At 43.5% G+C, this 11,277-nt stretch overlaps 2 protein-coding genes across 3 annotated transcripts; one reads left to right on the top strand and one right to left on the bottom strand.

Moving 5' to 3' along the window:
- Positions 1-663: 663 nt before the first annotated feature.
- On the top strand, positions 664-3,117 carry LOC113515756 (pachytene checkpoint protein 2 homolog). Its single transcript, XM_026900035.3, has one exon. It carries the CDS (start codon positions 973-975, stop codon positions 2,245-2,247), a length of 1,275 nt encoding a protein of 424 aa, XP_026755836.1. The 5' UTR covers positions 664-972; the 3' UTR covers positions 2,248-3,117.
- A 987-nt stretch (positions 3,118-4,104) lies between these two features.
- On the bottom strand, positions 4,105-10,649 carry LOC113515755 (transmembrane protein 209). Of its 2 annotated transcripts, XM_052899929.1 has the most exons (10): positions 10,385-10,649; positions 10,172-10,300; positions 8,605-8,774; positions 7,920-8,235; positions 7,756-7,831; positions 7,665-7,707; positions 6,538-6,680; positions 6,052-6,150; positions 5,466-5,589; positions 4,105-4,631 (listed from the first exon to the last, which is right to left on the bottom strand). In XM_052899929.1, coding segments are annotated over exons 1-10 (1,533 nt in total). In that variant the 5' UTR covers positions 10,387-10,649; the 3' UTR covers positions 4,105-4,200. The 2 variants fall into 2 exon arrangements, with proteins under 2 accessions (XP_052755889.1, XP_052755888.1); XM_052899928.1 differs by having other exon boundaries at positions 7,665-7,831.
- Positions 10,650-11,277: the final 628 nt, after the last annotated feature.

Below are 11,277 nucleotides of genomic sequence, written 5' to 3'. Positions count from 1 at the left end.
AGTTAAACCTTTCAAATTCAGGTATTTTATCACTGCACGATGTTCAATTTTATCCATTTTCAAAAATAGCTCTGACTTGATTTGCAGTATCACGTGTAAACGAACAATGAGTTACTGTGAATAAACTAAACTGTGCATACTTGTTGCTAAATAATATAAATACAAAGTGAGGGTAGTTACAAAAAAAACACCAATGACTTTAACCATGTTAGGCTAAGAACTTTTCAAATGACCCTCGTATATTTTTTTCGTTGTTAATGTTTTTGTTATAATCTAAGAACAAGGAATTATTAATATATAGAAAGTATACAAACAGGTTGTATGTAAATTTGGTAGGGTTATACGGACGTATAACATTTTCTATACACTAGCCTGCTATGAATTCACAAAAGTAGCACCTGATGGTGTATCTTTCATCCTCTTTTTACTAATTATATTTGCATAAGAAGAAAGGAGGCAATCATATGATTGAAAGTTTTTATTTTATCAGTCTATGTAATTCCTTGTTCTTAGGTTATAATATAAAACATAGTGAACTCGATGCAAGCTTGTGATTGGGTAAAGATAAGATAAAGATAAATTTATTTAAAAGTGAGGGACATCGCATGTTTTGAGAAAAAAATTGGGTAAAAATAAAAATCAAATATGGCAATCTCGTTTACAATATTCCGTTGTGGTTGAATTTGAATTAAATGACAAGTTTGACTTTAACTGTTACATTTACTTACCAAAACAGTAATATCTATTAAATTTTATGTTGTTTAAATATTGTTGAAATAGAACTACTTATACCCATGTTACAATAAAATTTTTGTTATCCAGTAAACAATTGCATCTCTACTTACCTGTATAGTTTGTTTGTGTCGTTTGTTTCAATTTGCAACTTCGTAGCTGATCAACAATATCACCTTTTGTATTACGTTTATTAGGAACTTAAACTTGAGCTCAAGTTAGATTTAGAAAGTACATGCCATGAACTCTCCGCTTCATGTAGAAGTGGTGCAGAAAAGAAAGAGTCGTGCAAATAAAGATTATGTCAAGGAAATGGTGCATTCCTATCTCAGCAATTTTGCTTGTCTAAGTCCTGGTACAACAATGGTCGAAAGTGATTTTAAAGAATTTAATGAACTCCACGAACATGTACAGTCGGTTACATTATGTGAAGTAGAACATAATATCGAAGTACAAATGAGGAACACAGAACTTGTTTATCACATTTATAAGTTGGATTCGTTCGGCGTAGAAACGGATACGATGACCGATAATGCATCCGGTGAAGAACTGACCGCTGCTGATGTGTGGACCCTGCCGTCGGAAGAGTTCTTTGGATTATGGGAAAGCCTTATTTACGATTCAAAACTCAAAGAAGACATATTGCGGTTCGCAGAGACCGCCTTCGAGTTCGCAGATCGCGGTGTCAATCCGACTATAGTCGGCTGTAATCGCGTAGTGCTGCTACACGGACCACCCGGAACCGGCAAGACGAGCCTGTGCCGAGCTCTCGCTCAAAAACTCGCTATACGACTCGGAGACAAGTTTCCGCGAGCGCGACTCCTCGAGATCAACGCCCACGGCCTGTTCTCTAAATGGTTCTCGGAGAGTGGAAAGCTCGTGTCGCGGCTGTTCGACAGCATCCGGGAGATAGTGGAGGACCGGCGGTTACTCGCGTGCGTCCTCGTCGACGAGGTGGAGTCGCTGGCGCACGCGCGCCGATCCGCACTCGCCGGCCTAGAGCCGTCGGACTCTATCCGCGCCGTCAACGCGATCCTCACCCAGCTGGACCGCCTGCGCCGCCACCCCAACGCGCTCGTGCTCGCTACCTCCAACGTGACCGGCGCCATCGACGTCGCGTTCGTGGACCGCGCGGACGTGAAGCGGCTCGTGGGCCCGCCGACTGCGCGCGCCGCGTACGAAATCCTGCGCGGCTGCTGCGACGAGCTGATGGCGCGCGGCGTGGTGGCGCCCCGCGAGCGCGTGTTCGCGCTGCGGGTGCTGGAGGGCTCGCGGTTCGCGGAGAGCGACACGGCGCGCGCCAGCCTGCGGCTGTGGGCGGCGGCGCAGCAGGCGGCCGCGGCGCGGCTGTCGGCGCGCGCGCTGCGCCGCCTGCCGCTGCTGGCGCGGGCGCTGCACTGCGGCGCTGCGCCGCCGCCGCCGCCGCTGCTGCGCTTCGTGGACGCACTGCACGCCGCGCTGCGACACCACCTCGCCGATACCGCCGACCTCGTCGACGGCGAACAAGCTTTATGAGCTGACCGGTTATGTTAATAGAAGCCTCTCATGCAATACACTGGCAAGGACAGTGTTATGATATGAATTCTCATGAGAAAATTTTATAAGAGAACTGTGATATTATTGTATTAGTTCTGCACTAATATTGATTGTTCACGTGGTTTTTGTTTAAAAGTTCACATAATAAGAATTTACTATTTTCTTGTGCACAACAATTATCCTGACCCAAGCATAAAAATTTTAGAGGATTAAATAATGACTGGAAACACTGGCGTATAAAAAACCAATAAATGTTTAGAAACTGATTCAGGTTTGATTGTATGTTGTATGTTATATTACATATATTTAGTGGTGGGAAATCCTTATATTAAAGAAACACTTGGTATGCACTCAAGAGATATAAGATGTACTAACAAGGAACAGTGTTTACAATAATTAAATATAGAACAAATGTATAATTACAGTTAAGCTCGTATATATATACTCGTATAAATTATACTTAAAATCTGCACAATGAATACAGTAGAGAAATAAAATCAATTGAATGTGAGATTAACTCACATGTTTCATACATAAATATATATGACAAAACAACATGGCATTTCTAATACAAAATATACATCTAATAGTTATTATCATTGATATTATAATTCCTAATTTCTTATTTTAGACCATAATTGTGGTTAAAAACTGGATGGCACCACTAAGTTTGTATTTGAATATTTATTTGATAATTTCTCAAGAACTACTGTCTAGTTGGAAACATTGTTTTATTTTTCTCGACTCTACTCGTCGTGTATATTAACACATATATTTTTATAAGTTGTAAGCTGACGTGGCAATGGGTTGTATAAATATTCACTATTAATATTAAATTTTAAATTAATATTTTGTTATTATTTTTTATTTAATTCCAAATGTATTTTATCTATCGAGTACTTAAATGATAAAATCGTAAAAAAACAGGACCGTAAATGGCAATAAATATATATATATAGTAATTAACCACTCGCCGATTGCTACGAAACAGGCCTACAAGCCTAGTGTAGTAATCACTGATAAGTAAATTGTGCATCCGCATTTTTGTTTACATAATATTTTTATTATTAAATAGTTTGAAGAACCGACAACCGATGTGGCAGACAGGTTCTTGATAAACGATTTTGTATGGGCAAACGTAGTGTAGGATGACCTCCCCACTAGATGAAGACCTTTTATATATTGCAGAAAGTCGGTGAATGCAAGTGACTCAGGGCCGTTCCTTCTGGCAATGTATGCGAAAGAATATAAAAATTCCTCCTGAATTGTTAGTAATGTAGACTACCCGTCCCATTGCTAGCAATATACCTCGCCAGGTCGTCGATATCCACGCGGTTCTCCGTGGAAACCATAGTGATTAATTCTTGTTCAATTGGTTACTATGGGCGAACTGATCTGCCTTCATTCTCACCTATCACCCTTCACTGGTGCCTCGCCATTGTATAGTGTTAGTGCAGGCGAGGCTACCATACCATTACCATCCATTAAAAAAAAACTGCAGGTCTAATGTTGAGCAGTGGATGGATAATGGCCGCTATGATGATGGTTATTTAATACATTAAAAGGCGCACGCAGTCCAACCGCTCGATCACACGTAGACAGCATGATCGACTAAAATAATAAAGTGCACTGTGCGTGCCGGAGAATGTCATCGACGCGCACAAACGTATAGTGCTCGAGCATCCGACTGGCGGTCGGATCGTTCTTTATCACGTAAATCGCCGCCTCTCGAACACTGGCAGGTTTCCGGCCGACACTCGAGAAGACGCTCGTTCTACTACTCGTATATCAGGTTCACAATATACATTGTTAAATAAAAGCAAATAAAAGCAAAGGTGCAACATTGATTTTTATTATGGCCACTGGTAATATTTACAAGGTACAAAAGCAACACTGTTTGTGTACGTTCGGAGTGTAAATGTGAACGGGCGGTCACCGGCCGATGACCCAGAGCAGGTTGAGGCCGGCGGGCCCCAGGTGCAGCCGCTGCAGCGCGGGCGGGTCTCGGCGCGCGCACGCCGCCACCAGCAGCAGCAGCGCGTGCAGCAGGTTGTTGCGGCCGCCGCCCACCTCGAGCGTGTCGTCGCCCAGCACGAGCACGTAGTGCGGCGGGCGGCGCGACACGCGGTGCAGCGCCAGCGCGGCGGGCGCGCGCGGCGGCGGTGCAGGCGCGGCGGTCACGTGCGCGGCGCTGAACGGCCGGGCGGCGGCGGCGGCGGCGGCGGCGGCGGCGGGCAGCTGCGCGTCCAGGTACGCGGCCACCAGCTGCAGCACCAGCTCCGCGTCCGTGGGCCGCGCCTCGTGCCACTCGCCGCCGCCGCCGTTCCACTTGTACTCGCTCAGGCAGCCGCCGCGCGCCAGCTCTGTCGGCCACGGCATGTCGCCCATTCAAACTATTCTGTTTAACTCCGCCACCAGTAGTGTACGGCCGACCGCCGCCGTGCCGGGACCCATACACACGCAAACGACATGTGCGGGACCCGAGTAACGATCGAAGATCGATGACTATGATATGGAACATTGTAAAATTTTGATTACCGGGAGCAGAGTTAAACAAAACATTCTTAATAGACCTACGAGAATTGCTGACACAAAAAAATAAAGTATTCGACAAAAATGGGGTTAAAACTTAATAAGATGTTACCAAATTATTTGCATTCCCTTTAACAGGATATAGTATTACACATATACGTTACGATAATGATAGAATTTCATGTCTCAAAAGTCATAAAATTATTTAAAAAATAATTCTTAATACATGTAAATTTTTCACCCTATTCTGAAACAAGTAAACAGCTGAGGTTTGCTTTGTGACCCGCTCCTGCAACGTTACGTTAAAAACGGAAGCGTGACCAATAGTGTGATAGAGAGAAGTATAGTTGTAGGATGTTTTACATGCAGTAAAGAAATTTAAGTATTTTATATTTTTTGTTTTTTAATAATTTTATACTGCTTCGACATGAAATTGCTATTTTATCGTAATGTATATATGTAATACCATGTCCTGTAGCAGGGAATGCAGATGGTTTGGTAACACCTTACATATAGAGACGTCGCCCGTAGGAAGACTGAACGGAAAGAACGTAGAGTATGGTTCCCGCGGCGGGATGGCGGGATGGCGGGGTGGCAGGGTGGCGTGATGGCGTGGTGGCGTGGTGGCGCGGTGGCGTGGTGGCGTGGTGGCGGCGGGTACGCACCGTGGTAGCGCTGCACGACGTACTGCTGGTCGGCGAAGGGCTCGAGGTAGGGCAGCAGCGCGGCCAGCTGCGCCCCCAGCGCGCCGCCGCCCGCCGCCAGCTTGCGCAGCTGCTCCACGCTCATCTGCCGCCAAGTGTGGAATTACATTTTTTTTTAATATTAGTTCATGATTCATTTTGTAGCACTCGGTTCTTCCGCTAGCGATTCCTAACAATTGCTGGTCAGTCCTATTTTTATTATTATTCCAGCATGATGACAAATTCCTTTGCAACATTCAAATGTAAACGATGTGACTAAGGACTGGACTCGCAACTGAAAGGGTTCCCCCCGCGGTAGTTCTATTTTAATTTTCTGACGATCTGTGCCGCCGTGTTTCTTTGCAAAGCAATGAGCTACTCGTTGCGAGTTAAAATGTTTACACTTCCGCATTCTAAATTCAAATATTTAAAAATTTTTTTAATAATACAGGGCAAACGAGCATGCAGCTCACGTGATTGTAAGTGACTACCGCCACCCATAAACATCCGCAACACCAGAAAAAGGAATATGTTGTATGTAGGATATCTAAAGAATATTTGTGGTTACCTGTCCGAGGCGCTGGTGCGGCGGCGCGTGCGCGGCCAGCGCGGCGTCGGCGGCGTTCAGCTCGCGCACCAGCCGCCGCAGGATCGTCGCGTGGATCCACTGCAGCCGCGCCGTCCGAGCCGTCCGAGCCGTCCGCGCCGTCCGGGACAGAGACAGGGACACACGTTACACATCTTATCGTATATATTTGATACACCATCAGGATACAAACAAATAGAACACGACACTGACAAAGGTGAACCTACATATTGATTTTTTAAAAGTATAGTAGTTAACGATAAACTAATAAATAAGGATTCCGAAATAACCAATATACCCAAAATATCAGGTTATCAGGGGAATTTGTCTATTTTTTGCATGTACAGTTGAAAGCCTCGGTTCTGAGTGATATACTAGTGTGGTAGACTGCAAGGTCCCGAGTGGGACTGTAGTGGACATGTGGCCGCGCATGCGTGGTCGCGTCCGGAGGGTAGCAAGGCAGCTGACCAGGCGCAGGTTGAGGTTGAACTGCGTGAGCTGCTGCGGGTCGAGGTGCAGGCGGCGCCACACGTGCGGCGCGTGCGGCACCGCCGCCTCGCCGCCGCCCGCGGCCTCCTCCGCCTTGCCGCCGCCGCCGCCGCTCGCGCCCTCTGACCGACGACAACACCAACATTATACACATACATTACACTGATATCACTACACAGGCGTGCTCTATCACAACTTACTTATACTAACATACAACGCGGAAGCATTCGTTTCTCGTACTATATCTTGTGGGACCAATTAAGACGTACAATAGTTAGTTACATCAACGAAGACAATCTTTTTGTATCTAGCAACTAACTAATAAACTACAATAATTAAAAAAAAAAATTCAAAAAATTTATTTACAGCAGCCTACATGTTAACTTTAAAAAAATGTGTGTGTGTGCGCGCGCACGTACTTGTATGTGTGTGAATTTGTGTGTCTATGCAGGTGTGAGAAAAGTTATAAATTTATTTAGAAAATTTTATAAGACCGCCTGTATCATCATAAGATCAAGTTTGCACACATTTTAAACATTTATCTTTGCATTTATGGTGAGGTAAGGGATATGTATGTAATTCTTTGTTTAATCTATTATATAGAGAGGAACTAATATGGTGATAGTGCCGGCTCGCTATATACATAAGATTTACGCTTCGATTTTATCAGGTTTACTTCATACAGTATAGTTCAGAATGCTTACGTAGTATAGTATTTAAAATAAATAGTTGTCGAACAGTTAAAGCCCGACTGAGCACATACAATTCCATAGTGGGGAATAAAATTGATTTTTTAGCCAGTACTTTCAAAATAGCTCTATGAGCCCGTTCAAGCTTCAGCGAAATTGTTTTAATGGCTTCACCCCAGGAGGTGACACAGTATGTTATTATAGACTGTGCGAGTGCATAATAGACATATGCATAATAGATAGTTTTTAAGGTGTTAAAATCCATGACACCTTTTAATCTGTTAAAAACAAATTAAATTACGAGTACAGCGAGGGGGTTTAAGAGTTCTGTGAGGATCATATTGGAGGTTGTCGTTGCTAAGCTGTGTCCGTGTCAAGTGTGGCTGTGTCCTGCAAGGCCTGGTGCGGCGGGCGTACCTGTGTCGAGTGCGGCCAGGTGGTAGGCGGGCGCGGGCGCCGCGGGCCGGGCCGCGGCCGCCGCGCCGCCGCCCGCCGCCGCCGCCGCCGCCGCCGCCGCCGCCGCCGCCGCCGCCGCCGCCGCCGCGCCCGCCGGCCACCGCAGCCGGCTGCGCTCCTCGTACTGCCTGCCGCACGCATGGAATATGTTTAAAGGGAGCGAGCGACCTTCAATTCCTTGTTTGGCGGATATAACGGCTGCACAGCTAAGTATACCTCAGATACTCGGCGAGCGTGCCGTGGTCCGAAATGAACTCGTCGCGGTCGAGCCGCTCGTGGCGGCGGGCGGGCAGCGCGGGCGGCGACGGCGGCGAGGACGGCGAGGACGACGACAGGGACGAGAGCGAGGAGAGGGAGAGGTGCGAGGCGGGGGACGCGGGGGACGCGGGGGTCGCGGGGGTCGCGGGGCAGGCGGAGGCGGAGCGCCAGGCGCGCGGCGACTGCGACAGGCACAGCGCGTCCTCCTCCGCGCTCGACTCCAAACTCTGCTCTATGAATGTCCGCTCGGGCGACGCTGCTCGCACCGGCGAATCTGCAATATGCGTCAAATAAAAAAAATATTTCATTATTTTAAATTAGTTTCGATTCGATGTTTGTACTCCAGCTAGGCATATAATTTCGAAATGTTGATTTGTATTACAATTTCGTAGCATTATCTGACCGTCCGTCTATTTGTACAAGCTAATTTCTACAAAAATTGTGAACACTGTATCAAATTTCTATTCTATCACAAAACTATTATTATCAATATTCAATCAGTGTATTAACACAGGTCGACTGTTGATAATAATAGTTAATATTAATAATAAACTTTAGATGATGGACAAGTGGATGCGAGCATGAATTGTACAGCAGTGTACAGCAGTGTACAGCAGACGGCGCGACGGGTGGCAGGACTGACCGCGGTGCGCGAGGCCGAGCAGGCGGCGCTGGCGCGGCGTGAGGCGCGGCGGCGCGCGCGGCCGCAGCAGCAGCCGCAGCACGTGCTGCGCCAGGTTGGCGCCCGCCACGCCCGCCAGCACCAGCTCCACGTAATGCAGGGCCGATGTGTACCCTTCACATTTGCATGACCTGACAATTATTGACACACATAATAGTCCTTCAATGCATCATAGAAACCTATCACAGCCACTATGTAATACATCATACACAGCGACTAATATTAACATGTAGAGACCAAGCTATCAGATGAGTGCATCAAATTGATAACAATTTTGACGGATGTTAACTGTACACAATGTATATATTAGGAGCATGCGGCTCACCTGTTGGCAAATGATTACGGCCGCCTAGAGGCACCTACAACACCACAGTAGTTAGTTAGAATGGCCCAAATGACAAGTTAAGCGCAGAAAAGAGAGTCCAATTTACATTACATTCCAATAGTTAGTTGGTACCTATTCTTAGGAACATCATCCAAAAGTTAAAGTTATATGGTAGCCTTCTGGTTATCTATAACTTTGAAAGAATGTACAATCATCATTATCTCAGCCATTATCTATCCACTGCTGAACATAGAGTGTCATAAAAACAGCCCTGAGCCACATGCATGCACTGACCCCCTACAAGACATTTGAGGTCGTCCAATACTGTGTTTGCCCGTACGGAGTCGCCACTCAAGAACCTTTCTTGCCCAGATCAATTTTGATCATAACCACTAACTTAACAGTTGACAGCTGATTTAACAGTTCATAAATTTTGATGCTGTGCATCCAACTGTATATCCACTATTAGAAAATGTTGTCTGCCACTATTACACTAGTATTAGTGGGGCTGTGGAGGATATTGCCACAGAATAGAGCAGCAATGCACAGTCATTGCCCTACTACAGTCCAGAACAAACCACATCACCATGTGTATGTGTGTAGTTAGTATAATAATCAATTATATTTGTATTGTATTATCTTATTTCTTACTACCTTACTAATTAAAAAATACTTTAAAAAAATTTATGATGAATCTTAATATATGCTAAAAAATATGCTATGCTACCTATAAACTAGTGGATTTTGTAATAGAAGATAGTTACTAAATTTTTTCAATACGAGTATCATTTTTGACTGTCATGATGATTCAAAAATAGGCTATAATAAATAGGCACAATATATTTTTTTCTATTGGCAGATTAAAAACTGTCTTCTAGGTATTGTTTATTTGGTGACAATGCTGTCAAGCAGATAGACCAATACTCAAAATGTTGTGTGAGCACCAGCCATTAGTTTAAGAAGTTCTGCAAGCAACACCAATTAGTTGCCTCATAGAATAGTATGAACATCTTGATTCTTAAAATTCCATTACTTTTTAGTATTTATATATTTGTATTTTGGTAGTTTTTCAGTAATTTAAAATAGTTAATATTCATAAAACACCATTTTTGACAATTTGTGAATTTGTATGCTTGTTTGCTACCTTCGTGGTATAAAAAAAATGGGAAGTCTTGTCCATGCAAAAAATATATAAATACTTACAGATCATATACGAATAATAACAGCAGAGCCCCATTGATGATACTCCATTTGAAAGAGCTAGAACGCTTCTTATTCGCATAATTCAAATCTATTGTCCACTGTAGAATGTTAGCATTTTTGGGTTGCGACCTATATAGGATGTAAGAAATATTATATAAAACAATAAAACAAATAACATTTTTAAAATTTATAATAATTTTATCCAACACTTACATCTTTATTAGGTGAGAAAGCAAATAAGAATATATTGTTATGAATATTTAATGCTGTATTAAAACTTTTAATTCATCACTAGAGATACTGTGTCAAGTTCCTTCATTTCAACCATTAAATATAAACAAGAATCGAGCGTTATGACAGTTTATAAAATAAAAAATGTTAGTTATTCATTTTAATTTAACTTAAGGTTTATAAATGTATGAAATTCCAGATTATGGCGGTGAAAGAGGTTAAGCGGCGTAAGTAACATTAAATCCAAAGCCTTAGTGATGGGATTCGAGTTGCTTTTCACTCGAGTGACTCGAGTAGTTTTTATATTACATGCACTCGAGTTAAATTTTTGACGACTCGAGTTAAATTTTTGACGACTCGAGTTTCGAGTGACTCGCGTCGACTCGAATTACGAGTGACTCGAGTTGACTCGTACCACTCGAGTGGTTTATACCGAACCGAGTGAGAAATTCAAATTGTGACAAGTTTACCCGCGGTAGCAGGAAACTTTTAAGAGAGAAAATTCTTCCTGATGCTTATCATGCCGCACGCACTATAATTGTAGATATTCTACATTTAGTTGAATATACGGCTGCTACAACAGATTTATGGACTTCTGACAATAATAAAGCATACCTAACTATTACAATACTTATAATTCAAAACTTTTTTCGCAAATTGTTACTACTAAAGAGGTTACGGAGAAACATTCTTCTATTATTTTAGCAAGTGTGCTGAAGTCGATATTATCGAAGCCGTTTGGTAGGGAAAAAATTGATCAATTTATTTTTTTAAAGTAGTTATTACACCAATTTCAGTTAAATTTGTTATCTCATTAAAGATATAATACATTATTTTTGTTTTTTTTTTTGTTGAGTTTATTTAAGTTTTATTTA

The sequence above is a fragment of the Galleria mellonella genome, unplaced genomic scaffold (assembly GCF_026898425.1).
Source record: "Galleria mellonella isolate WM207_F2 unplaced genomic scaffold, CSIRO_AGI_GalMel_v1 utg63, whole genome shotgun sequence".
Taxonomy (NCBI): Eukaryota; Metazoa; Arthropoda; class Insecta; order Lepidoptera; family Pyralidae; genus Galleria; species Galleria mellonella.
This window is presented reverse-complemented; position numbering and strand designations above follow the sequence as displayed.